The 18,960-nt window shown below is 38.0% G+C and overlaps 1 protein-coding gene across 1 annotated transcript in view; it reads left to right on the top strand.

Moving 5' to 3' along the window:
* Window positions 1-12,889: 12,889 nt before the first annotated feature.
* Papss (3'-phosphoadenosine 5'-phosphosulfate synthase) overlaps window positions 12,890-18,960 on the top strand; it is a 139,936-nt gene continuing 133,865 nt past the window's right edge. The window contains exon 1 of the mRNA XM_090378166.1: window positions 12,890-13,149. Within this exon, the coding sequence (XP_090234292.1) occupies window positions 13,117-13,149 (33 nt within the window). The 5' untranslated portion in view covers window positions 12,890-13,116. The remainder of the gene's footprint in view (window positions 13,150-18,960) is intronic.

Raw genomic sequence — 18,960 nt, 5'->3', positions numbered from 1 at the left:
TTTGAAAATCCACAAGAGCATCCTCGCACAATTTTCCTGATGTAAAACTATACTGATTAGGTTGAATCATATCATGTTGTTTTAACAATTCTTGTAAACGTATTGCCATCAACCCCTCTAAACCTTTACCAAGATTAGCAACAACAAGGCAATAGGACGGTAACCAACTAAAATTAATACACGAGTTTAGTAAGATAGACTGCGACAGCAGTTCAAATAGGGTAACATAATTAACTAATTTTTATAAATATTTACCAGTAACATTGCAGTCATTAATAGTTAAACTTACAGCTACTCAGTGTTGTGAAGTATTTGTACACTGCTTTTCATCATGTATTAGAACATTGTATAAAAATAAACTGGAAAGAAATTTTTAATATCGCGTGTGTTCCATGGAGGGACACTTTCTGCAAGTTTGTATTACGTAGAATATTGCCACCCTAAGGCTCTGCTGTTACTAGAACCTTCTTGTTCTGCTCTTTATTGTTATTTTCATAAAACTACTATAGTGACTTCACTCTGTGACGCAAGCATTGTTACCCAAATATGACTTCTGTCCAAAGAATTGCCACGATTTAGATAATGAAAAATTGTTTGGCCTTGGTTCATCGGTCAATGACAACAGATGGACCAAGGCCAAACCATGTAAAACATACCAGTATCATCACCGAATTTCACTCAAATACCTCTGGGTAATATCCGGAGACGTCCATCTGAGACCTTAACCGCGTAGTGATCTAAGGCTTCTATTTTTTTCAATAGGACAGCTTTGTTTTGCGAGCAGCTACGCGACCACAGTAAGCCATCCTATGAAGTGTTTTTCAGTTGGTTGAGATCTCCTCTGACTATTGTACCCCCCCCCCCCCCAACTATTCATCAAGCGCTCTGTCAAGTACTTGGGCGTTGTTCTGGATGACCAGCTGTCTTTCTTGTCCCGATTTGCGAAAGATAAAGTCAAAAATTCATCTCTATAGTATCACGCATCAAATGGCGTTGTGGGGGTGGGGTTGCTTCTTATATATATTTTTATTATTTCCTATTTATTATTTGTTAATTATATTTATTCTAAAAAAATCCCCACTTTGTATCTGACTTGTTATCTCACAGAAGAATTCCGGTTCTGTGGGAGTTCCTATATTAGTGCACTCCTCCTTTGGATATTGCTGTGTGTTCAGAAATGACCAAACACTATTTGCATTAAGTAAAATACAATTAGTTTATTATACATAATTACAAATAAAAGATCAAGCTATTCATTACACATTATTCACTTCATATATAGGTACATGGCATGGATTACGTTCCTGGTCATTAGGCTCTCCTATCATCATCTTCTTAATATTCGGCAACTAACACATTCCTACGATCAGTTTCACCTAACTCTTTCTTAAATACAATTGACATTTTTTTATTTATTAATCAAACTTATCTAGCACAATCCTACATTCTTCTTCATGGTTAACACAATTCTTCTTCTGGAATTTAATGTCCACTTTACACATTATTCTATTCTATTCTCACCCTAACACATTAAAATTACATGTTAATGAAATATACATTGGTTTATTTATTTCTTCATCCTCTCAGGTAAACTTCAGCATTTAGCGACTAATTTCTCTACTTCAGTGACATTATATAAGTAACATACAACTGTACCTGCTCTATAGGCTAACCCGTCCAAAATTATTACTTTTCCTCCATTAATTAATCAGTAAATAAATCATAACTGTAAACCATCCTTCATTAAACTATTTCTATGATATTTCCTTACTTATCTATACCTTAACTTAACTCTTAACTGTATGCTTCCCTAAATCTCACTTAATATTTATCTATCTTCCCTGCAGTCCTTTGCAATTACATAGAGGTAAATTCGTTGTTTAACCACTTACTTCTGGGGATTTGGATCTTACCGCTAATACAACGTGTGGCCTGTGACTTTCTGCTCTGCATCGGGTCCTCCATTGGTTTGGGAACGTTCTTCTCCGATTCCGGAATGCTAACTTCTGCCAGGGACACTATTCGCTTCGCCGATCATCCTGGTGTCGTATCCTTCTTTGCTGTGCCGGATCATTCAGTAGGAGTCGCTTCCCATCACTTTATTTCTACAGGACGGTACGGTGTTCTTCTGTTAGCATTATCTCGCTGTCCTCCTTTCAAATATATTTCTCGGTGGACGCTTTCGGACTTCTATGTTCCATCTCGAGAAAGTTCCCCTTTCTGTAACTTATCTACACTTTGTTAAAGCCATCAGAATTTAGTGAACTCACCATAACTGGTTCTACTGGTGGATCGCTTCCGGGGACTGTTTCCTGGGCCTATCTTTCCAAAAACACCCTTTTCGCCCTCCAAAGAAACTTCATCACTCCCGAAAAAAAACTTTATCACCTTCCGAAAAACTTTATCATCTCCAAAAAAACTTTATCACATCCCAAAAAACTTTATCACATCCCGAAAAACTTTATCATCTCCGAAAAACTTTATCACATCCAAAAAAACTTTATCACATCCCTCTTTTGCGCGCGCTCTTCCCCTTTTATTTCCCAAAATTTCGTAACGCCCCTCATTTCCTCAACCAATCACTTCTATCTGACCATCATCGTCTCCATTCTCATTTGCCTATGACACATGACAGGAAAGCCGAGTTCCTTCCGGTGTAGAAAGAACTTCCGTTTCTAGAGAATTCTCGAATATTCTGGAAATGACGAGAAATTTCTGGAGCTCGGAACCCATCCGGAAAACATCTGCGTCCATTTTCTTGATTCGTCTCGCCTTATTTTAAAATGACCACACCTGCTCTGTTTGCAGTAAACAAAAACGCTTACACCTGTTACCCCTATTGTAATCTCTGGAGCACTCCGTCCCTTTTGCCATGCCATCAATTAACCCCCCACTGTTCCGTCTCGTTATCTTCACTTGCTGCTTCAGGTAGTGGGCGCTGATCGTATATCTGTTTCTAATGTTTATCTTCAAGGTATATTTGCTTGTACATTAAATTTAACCTTCTCTTAAATTAATTCCATTAGCGCGAGACCCATTATCTTAAACAATATTTGTGACTTTAAGTGTTTTCTTGTAAGGTCTATAATATCACTCAATCTAGCGTTCTATCATAAATTATATAGACATTTAATTTAATTTGTAAGACTTTGTGTCTTACAGCGTCATTGTGGCCATAAAGAAGGATCGCTCTAACTAATGTATAAAACTATCTTCTCACCTGGTGTCTTCTATGTGGCTACCATCTGATTACACACGTGTGACAAGATTGCCATCAAAAACCAGCTCGATCAAATACAGCACCTACTCTTGCTCGACTCTGCACAGCATGCTGGACTACCGCTGCTGCTGTATCGAATGCATTCACTGTAAAGATACCACTTGCCTGCGTGTCGTTTTTTATTCTCATCTACCATGTCAAGAAGAGCCGACCTGCATTTAATTCAGTTTTTTAACAAGGCAAGTACCTCTTTTGTTCTGTGCTCACACTCTTGCAAATGTATACAAAAATTAATATTTTCTTGTTTACTTTTCTAATGAGAGCCATCTTACTCTATACAGTTATATGAACAAGCAAACGACATGGTTTCTCGGATTTGAAAGACCCTTGAATGTGTCACTCGTTCTCTACAGAGCAACAAATATTGTGTAGTGTACCATTTCAGGCCACGGTCTCATCAGACCTTATTTTGCGTAAGATCAACAAAAACTGTCATAATATAACCATCTAAAAACAAACTCATCTGCCCGTGTGTAACATATTCGTATATTACGTGTGTTCTCTAGTCGATTTGCTTATTTTGTTGGATCAAAAACCCGAGTTTCTTGGGGGTGGAACGACTAACTCAGCCACGGAGTATAATAAGCCCATAAAAGCTGCTCCATCATTTACGGGACTCGTTGGTGTGGAGAGGACGGTAATTATAACCACTGTGCTACTCGAGTGGACTATGGAAAATGAAGAGGGAAAGCATGTTACTGTGAAGCAAGAAAGATACCGCTAGTAGACTGTAGCTTGAATACTGCATACAGGTCTCGAGGTCTGATTTTAGAAAGGATCTGCTGGCACGGGTTGAGAGAGGTAGCTGAAATGAACGAAAGGGTGGTCTTACCAAGGTTAGCTTCATTCTGCTAATTGCAACGTCTGGAGACCGGATACCTGTGAAAAGATCTGATTAAGATGTTTAAGGCTTTCAATGGATTGAGGAAGTTCAATGGTGATGGAATTCTTCCTCTTGCTCAGACGACACATATAAAAGAGCATAAATTCAAACTGAGGAAGGATGATTGCAGGATAGATGTGTAGAAACTTGTCTTCAGCCAGGTGGTGGTTGACTGTTGGAATAAACTTCCATCTATTGTTGTGGATAATTGGGTAATTTGAATAAATTCAAGGAAGAACTAGACAAATTATTGGAGGGAATGGACAGGTGAGGTGAGTATGTGTTGTGCCAGGTGCAGAGAGGAGCAACAAGGAGAGTTAGAAGCATCAAAGGTTATTCTTACCAAAAATACAGATTTCAGTTCTGCAAATTGCAGTGTTACAAAACTTGGCACCTGTGAAGGGGACCTGATTGAACTGTTTAAGGCTTTAAACAAGTTCAGTGCACTACTGATAACATCTTTACTTGTTGTAGGACAACGCGCACAAGAGGCTAAAAATTTAATTAGATCATTTCCTGATTGGTGAATTCATATAGTGCGCTTTCGTATAGTTGTTGAATTAGTTTGTTTTCTGAGATATGTGAATTTTTTGATAGAAATTCGGGTGTTTTGATCTTACATATGCCAACCGTCCATAGAATACAGGCAACTTCTGAACGTGTTATATTGACTCCTCATGATTAACCCAACTGCATAGAATGTCAATGTCTGCAGAATTTGCTAAATTTCTTCTTCTTAACCACACAGCTTGAGATCTGTCTGAATGGAGGAACATTTGGCTTTATCTCTTCTTGGCTTTGTTATCAGCATTGGGTGAAGACTGTGTGGACTTCCCGATATAAACTTTTTATATCAACAATTAATAAATAATCAAATGTGACCTTCATGGTTAGCACAGTTAGTCACAACCGGCCGGAAATGACGAGTTCGAATTCCGTCAAAGACACGAAGGATTTTTTATGAGCCTTTTTTCAATACTTAGCTGAATTAGTCGGTCTCATGCGAGAGTAGCAGTGTTTTTCTCCCGAAAACTCTGGTTTTTCATCTGGAAAAACACCCAATTTACAGACATAATATATACAGGGTGATCCAAAAGTCAGTAAACAATTAAAGAATCGGTAATTCAGTGAATTTTTGACGTATGGTAACAAGATTTTTAACTATACATATAACCACTTAGGTTACGGAACATAAATAATTAGTAAAAATAAATAATTAATACATAACTTGATACAGAAGTTATATAAAGGGATTTCGTAGATAACACTCGTTACTGAAGCGCGATACAGCATATCCGGAATTCGATAGCATTAGCTTTGTATAGTATAGTGCATAATATAATATTGTCAATTAATCAGTACATCTATTAATCTTGTTAAACTTCATTGTCAATTAAATTGTACTTTTAACTATATATATATAACGACTTAGAGTACAAACGTAGCAAATAATTAATACATACTTGATACGGAAGTTATATAAAGGGAACTCGTAGATAACACTCGATACCGAAAAATAAATATAGCGTTATAACTGTGTTAAGATACAAGTTTAAGGTTTTAATTTTGTTCTGAAATTGTAATTTTATTGACATTTAAATCGAAATCATGACTCTGACCAGAGCAGCAAAGCAAAAGGCTCAAGCTAATGGGAGTGCTGTGACTCAGGGGAGAACTGAGGGGGGCGGTTGCCCCCTGAATCACGGCCTTTTAAGATGCACTGTTTGCTTGATGTTTGCGGAGCAATCGGGTACGGGACATGATACTGCCATGGGGGATGTCTTTGTGTGTGCACGATGCAAGGAGTGCAAGGAAATTAGGCGACAACTCGGCGTTGTTATGGGCCTATATGAGACCTTGAAGGACAGGGTGGATGCCCTCGAAGGAAATAAATTGAGGGGCCCATCAAGCTCTCAGCTGCCCACATCAACACCAGAGCTTGGACTTGGTCATCTTGCAACACAGAGGCAGCCCCCAAGGCAGAATGCGCTGGTCCAACAGGAACTAGTAGTTGTTGGTGACTCAATTGTCAGGGAAACGGGGAACATGCTTTGTAAAAAGGATAGGTGCAACAGGACCAGGGTATGTCTGCCAGGGGTAAAGGTTGATGACGTTGTAGAGCAGATATCATCTTTTAAGGGCACAAAAGGTGATATAGTTGTACACGTTGGCACTAATGATATTAAGAGTAGGAGACCAGCGGAATTACTTAACAAGTACAGGTCACTGTTGAAAAAAAGCCGTGAAGTAGGGTTGAATTTGAAAGTGTCTGCAATTCTGCCCAGACACGATAGGAGGGAGTATATGATGAGAGCCTTGTCGATCAATTCGGCCCTGGAAAGATTGTGCAAGGCTCAAGGGGTAGAATTTTTTTCAGCCTGGACTGTACTTGTTAACAGGAGAGATTGCTTCTACAGGGATGGGATACACTTAAATAGAAAGGGTGCAAGAATATTTGCTGATGCTATCGAGGCAGTGTTAGGTGGGTCGGAAAACTGCTAGCTTGGGGGAAGACAAAGACTAATGGATTAACAGTAGCCACGGGCAGAGGTGAAAGAGATTCTTGCACTGCTTCTATTGAAATGAGCAGAAGCCTGAAAAACAAGATGCAGGATATTTCAGAGACTGCTGGAAGTCATTGCGGTACAAGTAAACACATGGGTTGTGTTAGGGTAGCTAAGAATAGAAACAGGTGCATGTATACTTGCGTGTACACTAATGCTAGGAGTTTAGTAAATAAATTTGATGAATTTGAGGTATTACTCAAAACATCAAAGGCAGATATTGTTGGGATATCAGAGACGTGGTGTCACACAGATATAAGGAATGCAGAACTGGAATTTGGGGAGTACAACGTCTACAGAAAGGATAGACAGGATAGGAAGGGAGGAGGGGTTATGCTATTAGTTAAAAAACACATAAAATCCAAGGAAGTGAAGCCAGTTGACATCGCTGGACAGTGCAGTGTTGAGTCAGTTTGGTGTGACATAAGCATAGGTAAATCAAAATTGAGAGTAGGAGTGTGCTATAGGCCTAATGACTCTGATGAGTATAATAAGATACTGTACAGGGAAATAGAGTGGGCCAGTAAATCAGAGAGTCTTATAATGGGGGATTTTAATTTCCCAGATATTGACTGGAATTTGTGGGTTGGTCACTCACACACTAGCAAGGCTTTTGTGGATTTATTGGATGATTGTTTTCTACACCAGCATGTTCGGGAGGCAACTAGAGGGAGTAATACTCTTGATCTGATTATCAGTAGTGATTCTTCATGCATTAGGAATCTGCAGATAAATGAACCACTGGGTGGCAGTGATCACAGTGTGCTGAAGTGGGATTTACTCAAGGAGGTAACTACCATCAGAGGTAAAGGGAAGGGTTTTTGCTTTCGTAAAGGAGACTATGCTGGTCTGAGACAGTATTTAAATTCTATACAGTGGGACCAACTGATGATGTTACCAACAGCAAATTCAAAATGGGAAGCATTCAAGGAACTAATCTTGGAAGCTACCAGGCTTTACATACCAACCAAGAAATATTGTTCAAGGTTCAGGCCTAAATGGTTGTCAGATGAACTAATGAGACATATGGCAGAAAAGAAAAATGCATGGGATACATACAAATTAATGGGTGACGTGGAAGCCTACGATAGATATAAGTTGGTCTGTAACCAAGTCACAAAGGAGATTAGGCAGGCAAAGGCAGATTATGAGAAATCCTTGGCAAAGGATGCAAAGAAAAACAGAAAAGAGTTCTTTACCTATTTAAACTCAAGAAGGAAAGGGATGAATCAGATTGGTCCACTGGATGTTGATGGTTCAACAGTTGAGGATCCAGCTCAGGTGGCTAACAATCTAAACGAGTATTTTGCATCTACATTCACACATGAGGAGTTATTCAGGAAGGGTAACGTCGTAGGTGAAGTAAACATTGGCAGTGAGCTAGATGATTTTCTAATAACTGAGAGGAAAGTGGAGGAGAAATTGTTGAGGATAAACATAAAAAAGGCACCCGGGGTGGATGGGATCTATCCAGTTATATTAAAGGAGGCAGCAAAGGAAGTAAGCAAACCCCTAGCCATAATTATGAGAGCTTCTTTGGACTCAGGGGAGGTACCCATGGACTGGAGATGTGCAAATGTAACCCCAATTCACAAAGGAGGATCAAAGGCTGACACAAGTAATTATAGACCTGTTAGTTTAACTTCGGTTCCAGGAAAATTAATGGAGGCACTGGTTAAAGAAGCACTGCAGGATCATCTGGACAAGAATTCAGTTATAGCTCAGACACAGTATGGGTTTGTTAAGGGCAGGTCTTGTCTGACCAATTTGATTGGATACTATGATGTAGTCACAAAAGAACTGGATGCAGGGAATAACGTTGATATCATATATTGGGATCTTAGAAAGGCTTTTGATACTGTTGCGCATGGAAGACTGCTGCACAAATTGGAGAAGTGTGGAATTCGAGGCAAATTGCTGCTATGGATAAAGGGATGGTTGAGTGGCAGAAGACAGAGAGTGGTAATCAATGGACACTGCTCAACGTGGACTAATGTTATTAGTGGAGTTCCTCAGGGTTCAGTGTTGGGTCCATTGTTGTTTTCTGTATTTATAAATGATATTGATGATGGTGTATCAGGCTTAATGTCCAAGTTTGCAGGCTTAAAGTCCAAGTTTGCAAAGGTTGGCAGGGTTGTTAAGGACACTACTGATACTATGCTGCTGCAACAGGATCTGGAAAGGTTGAGCAGATGGGCTGAGAGGTGGCAAATGAAGTTTAACATTGACAAATGTAAAGTACTACATATGGGAAACAGTAACCCCAGATCAACGTATCAACTCTGTAGTACTACGCTGACAGTGGTAGAGAATGAAAAGGACCTGGGGGTAATTGTGCAGGCAGATATGAAGTTCTCTGAGCAGTGCAGACGAGCTGCAAGAGTAGCTCATGGTGTCTTGTCAATGATATACAGGAATTTTTCTAGCAGGGACAGGGATGTGATTATTCCCTTGTATAAGGCATTGGTCAGGCCACACCTTGAGTACTGTATACAGGTCTGGAGGCCTCATTTCAAGAAGGATGTAGAGCTGCTGGAACGAGTACAGAGAAGGGCAACAAGATTAGTGAATGGAACAAAGGGTTGCTCTTACGAATAAAGGCTTAAGTTTTGCAAATTACAGAGCCTGGAGACTAGGCATCGCCGAGGTGATCTGATAGAGGTGTACAAGGCTTTGAATGGCTTGAGCATGCTCAATGCCGATGGAATTCTTCCTCTTGCTCAGAATAATCACCTGAGAGGGCATAAATTCAAATTGAGGAAGGACGGATGTCGGATAGATGTGCGGAAATTCGCCTTTAGCCAGCGGGCAGTTGGTTTGTGGAATAGACTTCCATCGCTTGTTGTTGAAGTTGATAGCCTAAACAAATTTAAGGCTCAGCTGGACAGGTATTTCGAACGAATTGAGGGGTGAAATGGGAGTAGTCGTTGTTTTTTTTTTTTTTTCTTTTATTTTGGCTGATGCTGAATAAGCTTGCTTTCTTGCATCATATGCCTCTACTAATGCTAATGCTAAGATTAGCGCAGAATTACGTGGGATTTTTTCCGAAAGAATCAAAAGTATTTCCAAATATGTCCACCAGGTGGTGCTTGATCCGTAACACCACAAAGCACCTCATTATAATAAATGTGGCGGCCTTCGTTGTCGAGCACTGCCTGAAGACGAGGAAATTTCTGGAGGTATCATTGATACCTGCCGTAGTATAGAATTTTTTTAGCATTGTCAATGACGAAAAATGTTCCTGCGATTGTAAATGGTATAACGTATAATACTGACTTGCAAGAAAAGGTAGACATTAAAAGAATGAGAAATGAATGTTGTAGAGCATGGCAAAATACCTGGTCTACCTCTACTTTGGGTTGGGAGACCTTTAAGTTTTTTCCCGAGGTTGTTGATTACGACAAGAAAATGGACTGGTTCAATCCTGGTTTATATGTTACGTTTTTATATACCGGTCATGGAAGTCTCAACTTTAAATTGTTCTCACTAGGATTAAGTAACACTCCTCTCTGTAGTTGTGGTGCTCAAGAAACTGTCGAGCACCTCGTGTTTCATTGTCCTCTGTACGATGATTTAAGACTGGACTTTCAAATTCTCACAAATGTATTTGACTGCTCCGAACTGCCAAGATTGGCTAACTGTTCCGAATATTATACTGCCTTCTCCACCTATGCAGAGAAATTGTTTAAACGGAGGAAAAGAATTCTTGCTCCTGAGGTTCAGTAAAATGCTAGACTGTTTCTTTGAATTACTCTTACCTGATGTATTGATCAGTCTGCTGGACTCCGAAGCCCAGTATTTATTTATGTATCATCATTGTATATAGTCTTTTTATGTACCACCATTGTATATAGTCTTTTTATGTACCACCATTGTATATAGAATTTTTATGTACCACCATTGTATATAGTCTTTTTATGTATAATTAATCATTGTACTTTTATGTACAATTAATCATTATAAATTGTACCCAATGTATAGATTACTTTCAGCGGTGAATAGGGGAAACCCTGGAGCCCGCCAAAAAAATAAAAAAAATACTTTTGAAAATTGTCAATGACGTTGGGTGATCTCTGTAAACCCGTGACTTCAGGTAGCCCCATAACCAAAAATCGCAGGGCGTCAGGTCTGGAGACCTTGGTGGCCATTCATTCATTCACACTCCCATATGGGACGCCAGTTCGACGTGAAACATCATGAGAGCTTGCTTCTCCATGTGATGATGATTCCATTGGAGTATCCATGTCTTCCGCAACATGTGCCGCAGTTGTAGCACATGTTGATGGTCTTCCACTTCGCGAACGATCTTGTAACGAACCAGTTGTCTCAAATTTCTTAATCATCATCTTTAGTCCTACAACAGTCGAAGAGTATGCGACTTGGTCCTTTACCAAGTCGCATACTCTTCAGCTGGCGGAAAGATCTCAAAGCTGCCGTTGTTGATTCAGCGCGTTAAGGTAATAACATTTCACCAACAGTACTTTATCCGGTAATGATAACATGACCGCTTAGCTTCGCTTCTTTTCTTTTCTTTTCTTTTTCTTTCCCAAACGTTCACTAAACTGCTTAGCTGTTTTTCTGGCAGTGCCTTTATAGCAGACACTTGCGTGCCTTTATTACAGACGTCATTCATGGTACAGCGCCACCTGATGGACATATTTGAAACTAATTCTGACATTCTTTCGGAAAAACCCCCACATAATTCTATGCATTTCTGCACTAATCTCGTTACCATACGTCAAAAATTCACTGAAATACTGATTCTTTAATTGTTTACTGACTTTTGGATCACCCTGTATAATAATATGGTCTAAATCGTTGTTGCGCCTAGAGTCCTACAAACAGTAAAAACAACGCAAAATGGGTGTCCTGTTCATTCGGTTTGCGGCATTTAAAAGTTTACGTATATTATATTGTTCCACGTTTTTGTGTTCCTGGTTTTGATGCGTCCGTGGAAAGTGCCCTGTCTTAGGCACTGCTCTGATTCTTAATAAAAACGACGCTCACAGATGGTAAATGGCATCAACAAGTGTTGATCTCACAGTCGCAGTTAACAGTTTGGAGGCCGTGGTTTACCCTATAGAAGCAACACTGCAGAGGTGTTTTCTCAGCTGTTTGATTACTGATCACAAGAGATTTATAAAAGAATTTTAGGAGGGTTCAAAAATATTTTTAAGATTGGTAAAAATTATTTAAATATATATTTTATATAGGATCTATGTTGATAAATGGACCATGAGAAATTTTTTAAAGAATACTTGGCCAGGTTTTCAGAGAGGTTAATAACGCTGTCCTTTAGCTCGGTTTACAATAAAAACGATATCTATCATGTGCTGTTTTCTGCTTGCAAAAGTCAACAAACAATAATATCCATGTTGTATTTAGTTGCAATGGTATGTTAATGTTTGTGAAAAGTTCTTTAGGTTAACGTACATTGCACACCAATAAATATTTTTATAAATAAAATTTTCAACAACAGTTTTATCTCTATTTATTTTTATGTACCCTTTAATTTTTTTTTATATTCTTGAAATTGAGTTCCTCAAAATTGTAAATAATTGGAGATCTCAAATCTCTATTGTATGTGATTCCAAAAATATTCCTGCTGACCCTTTGTCCTCATGGGTAGGAGAGTGGATCACCGTCCTTCTCACAATAGATGGAAATTTTTATGGACTTGGGGAAGGGTAATTTTTTTTTGTTATTTATTTTTTTTTTTTATAGATATATTATATACGGCGCAATATGGCCTAAGTTGCTGATGCACCTAAACCCTTACAACAACCAATAACTGGCCCTATGTGCGGCTTCATTGAAAATCAGTGACTTTTTAACACATTTTATAGAACCATTCTGCAGGAGGAAGGTACGAAAAAGCAAAAATTGTTTTTAGGAGAAAACACCGCCTTCAGTGCTTTTTATTATTATTATTTTTTTTTTATTACCGATAATTGGGTTAAAATTGTTCAGAAACTCGTTTGACTGAAGATGGCGCAGTTGTTGAAAATTGATTTTTGCGGTTTCGGGCATATGGTAACTGAATGGTTGAGCGCTATTCATAATAATACATTGAATAATTTATGTCTCTTCTTAGAAATTTAGTGAGTGCAATTAGCTAAATTCAAATATGCCAAGGTGCTTTAAATTAATAATTTGTTATGAATGTGTGGCTACATGTGAGAAATATATCAAATTAAAAAAAAAAGTAGGAGATAATTTGTCTTCAGTATGTCCTCCGATCTTATAGGATTTGCTGTCGCGCCAGCAGCGGTATTGCAGTTTGACCATGACGGTGACACGTGTGTGAGGTGTTTGATTTTCATATCAAGAATAAGTTCATTCTAAATTCGGAAATTTTTTGCCAATAATCGTTTTACATGTGAGACATCATGTCTGAACCAGCGCCAAAGAAACAGAAAACGGTAAGTCGTACATTTCTTCATAATCTCCAAGTTAACACCAATGCCTTGTTACCGGCTATTGTTTCCTTACATGAAGATATTTGTAGGAAACCTCAAACATATTTGGCTATTCTTTAATCTTATATTCTCATTGATGATTCTGGTTAATATTTCTTTTAATGTTCAACGAAGCCTAATTTTAAGGTTTATTTGTTGTAAGTCATGAAAACAGTTCATCACTCAAAAAAGAGAGCGAGAGAAGATGCTGGTGTGATGAGTGGGAGCTTAGGGGCGTATATATAGTTTCACTTCCATCACTTGCCGAGTGTTTTTACCATGCTAAGTGCAGACTACTGTTTACAGGATAAAAAATTGCAGGAAAATGTACACAGTGGATGCAAATATAGAGGATCTGTCACAGAGAGGTTTTATTATTCATCCACATACTTAGAAAAGATTCCCTTATTAGTATTTATTACACTCCAACAAAAAATATAGATGGGAATGATTATATCATGCGCCATATGTGCATGATATAATAATAACACTTGAGCTAATTTAACTTTTTTTTGTGATATAAAATAAGATACTTTTAATTAAAACTGCTACACTTGATCTTTAAAATGATAGTAGCCACATACAGTTTTTGTAATCATTTATTTTTTTTTATTTTTATGCATGGTGAGCATGCATACATTTATTATGCAATTAGAAATGAAGTTATTTAAAAGAAAATAAACTTTTATTCATTAAGAAAATATCATACTGCTATTATATAGATATATTAAGACAAAAAGTTTATTGTCTACAAATTTGCCAAAAATTCAATAATAATAATAATGTATATATTTTTTTCTCCCATGTGTGGTTTGTCACCCATCATGGCTGGATCCTACCATCCTTGATAGCATTGTTCCGTTATATCATGGCAGAACTTTTCAAATAATATATGCTATGAATGTGATATGCTACAAATGTGAGCAGATTTTAATTAATTTATAACAGTTTACTTTTTTCTTACTAAATCCTTGTTTACTGGTGTAATCAATAACAAAATTGAAGCAAAAAAAAAAAAAAAAAATATTGATCATCATTTAGAGATAAGTGGTGAAGAAAAATACAAGATTATAAACCCACTCCTTTTTGGAGGGAGGGGAGGGTAAATACAAGGTGTATTCTATACTTTGTACTCCATGGGTTCTCATTTTAAATGAGAACCCATAGAGTACAAAGAACTTTAGTAAAGTTATTTGTACAGATATGTATGATGTCACTAACTGTTGATAACCTGCAAAACTACGAATGGTGTTCATCATAAAGAACATGTGTTCATAATGGAACATTACCCGAAAATGGAATCATTTAAAACTGCTCTTTTTGATATTTGTAGGCAATTTTCTGTTGAACATGTTTTGCCATGCTCAGTTATATTAATTGTAAAGATTGTAATAAAGATTGTTTTTGTAAATTTCTTGCAGTAATGCCTTTTTATTCAAAGTTATTTTCATGGGTGTTAAATTAAAATGATCACTGTTGCTCACATTATGCAAACAGTGGAAGTTTAACAACTAACCTTTTGTTTTCTTTTTGAACTGTATTGATCCCTATTTTCTTACTGTATTGCCATCCAGACACTTTATTTTGTTATTACAGTCATGTAGTTGCCAACAAGAATAATCATGTTGAGCATGAGTCTAACCACATGCAAATACTGGATATATACAGTTTAAATTTTTGATATAAAAGACACTTTTAAAGTGTTCTTCAAAAAGTGCTGGCCATAATAATCAGAACAGTTTAATATATCATTATTTTGAAATGGCACTTTGTATCTGAGATCACATGAAAGAAAAATGGATTATGAAAAAAAGTAAGTTCCACTGTTAGACAGTCATGAAATTTTATTTAGTTCAGTTGAAACTAAAATGTATTTATGTAACATACTTCTGTGAAAATCTTCATATATTATACAGAACACTGATTCATTCTCTTGAAAAATGGCTTGCCCTTTTAATTTCTTTACTCACATAGGCTACCCAAAATAGGCATTCATTGCTGTATATGATGGTGAAGATATTATTATAGATATATAGTTATAAACAAAAAATGGGAATAAAATTTCAATGTTTTTTTGAAATATGATTAATTTTTTAAAAAAAAATTGAAAAGTTAGTAATGACGCTTTACCACATGAAGTATTTAGTTATTGTTAGATTTTTAAAACTTGATCAAACCAAACAAGTTATATTGAATTGTTGTCTTATAAACCTATATTATATTATTTCTTTTCTTTGTATTATCTTTCTTTGTATAATTAACTTTGTATCTCTTTGTACAAATATCCAAAATTTGAATACAGTTAACTTCTCTTTGTATGTATTACAGAACCAAAAATTCAGACCCAAAAATGGATTTTAACACCGAAATCTGAAACATACTCAGTTTATTTAGTTGATGGGACTGTTTGCATATACTGTAATAATTGTCTTCTTGTTCAATGAACTGATTAAATACTTCATGTGTTAAAGTGTCTTTACTAAACCTACTTAGTTGTGATTCCACAAAATGTCCTTCTCAAGTTTAATTATGATTAATTCATCCATCCATTATCTGGCAAGACAAGAATAACAGTACTGCAAAGGTACAGCCTTTTCCAACCATAATTTGTAATCAGGTGACAAAAAGGAGAAAAAATGTTTGTTACCTAACATGAAGTTTTTGAACATATGAAGTTTATTAAAGTTTAGCATTGATAAATGCAAAATACTGCATATGGGTAGCAGTAACTCCAGAGTAATGTACCAACTGTGTTGTACCACACTCAGGGTAATGGAGAATGAAAAAGACCTGGGGGTAATTGCAGTCAGATATGAAGTTCTCTGAGCAATGCAGACAGGCTGCCAGGACAGCTCAAGGGGTTTTGTCAATGATTCGGGAATTTTGTTAGCAGGGATAAGGAGGCGATCATCCTGTTGTATAAGGCAATGGACAGACCACACATTGAATTCTGAATACAGGTTTGCAGGCCTTATTTTAGGATGGATGTGGACCTGCTGGGACGAGTACAGAGAATGACAAAGAGACTGGTGAGCAGAACAAAGGGGTGTTCTTACCAAGAAAGGCTTAAGTTCTGCAAATTGCATCATCTCTAGACTAGTTGTCTGCGAGGTGATCTGATTGAGGTGTTTAAGGCTTTGAATGGATTGAACAAGCTCAGTGTTGATGGGATTCTTCCTCTTACTCAGACCACACACATAACGAGGAACAAATTCAAATTGAGGAAGTACGGTTGCAGAATAGATGTGCAAAAGTTTGCCTTTAGCCAATGGATGGTTGATTATTGGAACAAACTTCCATCTGTTGTTGTGGAAGTTGACAGTTTAAATAAATTCAAGAAAGAACTAGACAAACTATTGAAGGGAATAAATAGGTGAAATGGGAGGGGTTGTTTTTTTTTTTTTTTCTTTTTTTGGCTGATGCTGTATAATTCTAATAGCTGATGCTGTATATTCTAGCAGGGATAAAGAAGTGATTATCCCCTTGTATAAGGCAATGGTCAGGCCACACTTTGAGTACTGTATACAGGCCTGGAGGCCTCATTTTAAGAAGGATGTAGAGCTGCTGGAACGAGTACAGAGAAGGGCAACAAGATTAGTGAATGGAACAAAGGGGTGCTCTTACGAAGAAAGGCTTAAGTTTTGCAAATTACAGTGTCTGGAGACTAGGCACCTGCGAGGTGATCTGATCGAGGTGAATAAAGCCTTGAATGGTTTGAGCATGCTTATGCTGATGGGATTCTTTCTCTTGCTCAGAATAATCACCTGAGAGGGCATAAATTCAAATTGAGGAAAGACAGTTGTAGGATAGATGTGTGGTAGTTTGCCTTTAGTCAGTGGGTGGTTGATTACTGGAACAAACTTCCATCTGTTGTAGAAGTTGATAGCTTAAACAGATTCAAGGCAGAACTAGACATACATTAGGAGTGAGTAGGTGGGTGAAATGAGAAGGGTGTGTGTGTTTTTTGTTTTTTTTTTGGCTGATGCTATATAAGCTTGCTTTCTTGCATCATGTGCCCTTGATAATGCTAATAACCTTTCTTTCTTGCATCATTTGGCAATGCTAATATTTATATTTGATAGGTAGACATTTCTTGGTTATTAGACATTTCTTGGCTTCATTAGCTTTATCTAACATTAGGTAACCAGTGTTGGAATTTTAGTTCCAGTAGATTTTGCAGGGAGTAACCTATTACATAATCTCTTTTAGTGGGCCATTTATGACATGTCAGCTGCACTATTCTATAAGTGTGTGTGCGTGTGTTGAAAAAGAAGAAAAAAAAAAGATGGAATTCGGATATAAAAAAAATAAATATATTTTCTGTTTATACTTCGGGATGACCACACGGTCAGAGGAGTTCACATGATTAAAGAGAATACAAGAAACAGCACAGTATTTAGCAGTCATAGGCCTGAACCCCGTGTACTTATGTACCCTCGTGCCTGGCCACTTGTCTTGTCAAACAGTCATTAAATAATGGATAACGAGCATCATCACATTATATAACAAATGCAATGAGTTATTGGACATTTCTTCGCTTCACTAGCTTTATCTAACATTAGGTAACCAGTGTTGGAATTTGAGTTGTAATTGTTTTAGAACACTTACAACACTTAATTTGCAGTTTGTTTGTTTGGTTTTTAGGAGCATTAGCAACTAAGGCCATATTGCTCCGGGATATGCGGTGGTCATTCCCTGACCTTTCCGCATCCTCCGTATTTGGTGGTGACAGGCTCAAACCCTGATTCTAATCAAGAAGCGTGTGCTTCGCACTGCTGCTCCTTCCCACCTGACTACGGAGGCGCCTAATTTGCAGTATTAGGCTGAGAAATTCTACACTCGATATGAGCTTATTATTATTTAGTTTAATAGTTGATACCGGTCCTTGAGGTTGTCACAGACATTTTCTCAGATATGCCAGACAAGCTGTACTTGCTACCTGGGAGTCTAAAACGCTGATGGAACTGATATTCAGGTGACACTCAAGTCAAGTGGACCCAATTTCGGCGCAGTCCGGACGGTCTGTGACAGCCAAATCCTCTGCTTGCACCTTCACGATGGTGGGACTGTTAGTAATCCTGGGTATGACATCCATGCACAAGTACATGGTGGGTGACCACCCAGGTGTGAACCAACGTAAGCAGGGGTCGAGGTGTGGCGCCCACACCACATGGAGGAACACCGCCCCTCTATGTTACCAGGTAGTACTAGGTGGTAGATGACTCTCATCAACTGGTGAAATACCACCACTTTGCTTATTGGAGGCTTGAAGTGGTGGAACCCATGTTTAGTCTCTAGAGCTAAGTTCCGGTCAACTCTTCCCTATCTCTTCCATCATGCAGTATGATTGATGACTTTTGAGGTTATGATGAACGTCGTGGCGAGATCCAATATTCCTTACATTTCGAGGGTACAGCTCTAAAATGGTGTTCGCAGGCCGGCCGCTAGTTAGTACACCGGACTGAACCTATTGGTAACTCTCTAGGAAGCTTCCGGATCAGCTAGTGTATAATCTTGCTACCTCTCCTGTTGTTGTTGTTGTTGTTATTTGGTTTTTAGGAGCATTAGCAACTAAGGCCATATTGCTCCGGGATATGCGGTGGTCATTCCCTGAATGACCTTTCCGCATCCTCCGTATTTGGTGGTGATGGGCTCGAACCCCGGTCTAATCAAGAAGCGTGTGCTACGCACTGCTGCTCCTTCCCACCTGGCTACGGAGGCGCCCTACCTCTCCTCTGCCAGATAGTGACTGGAGGGAGTCCGAGTAGTGTGCGT

Source organism: Mastigoproctus giganteus, chromosome 7 (genome assembly GCF_048544385.1).
Source record: "Mastigoproctus giganteus isolate SK-2022 chromosome 7, ASM4854438v1, whole genome shotgun sequence".
NCBI classification, from domain to species: domain Eukaryota; kingdom Metazoa; phylum Arthropoda; class Arachnida; order Uropygi; family Thelyphonidae; genus Mastigoproctus; species Mastigoproctus giganteus.
The sequence above is the reverse complement of the archived record's forward strand: the minus strand, read 5'-3'. Positions and strand labels throughout refer to the sequence as shown.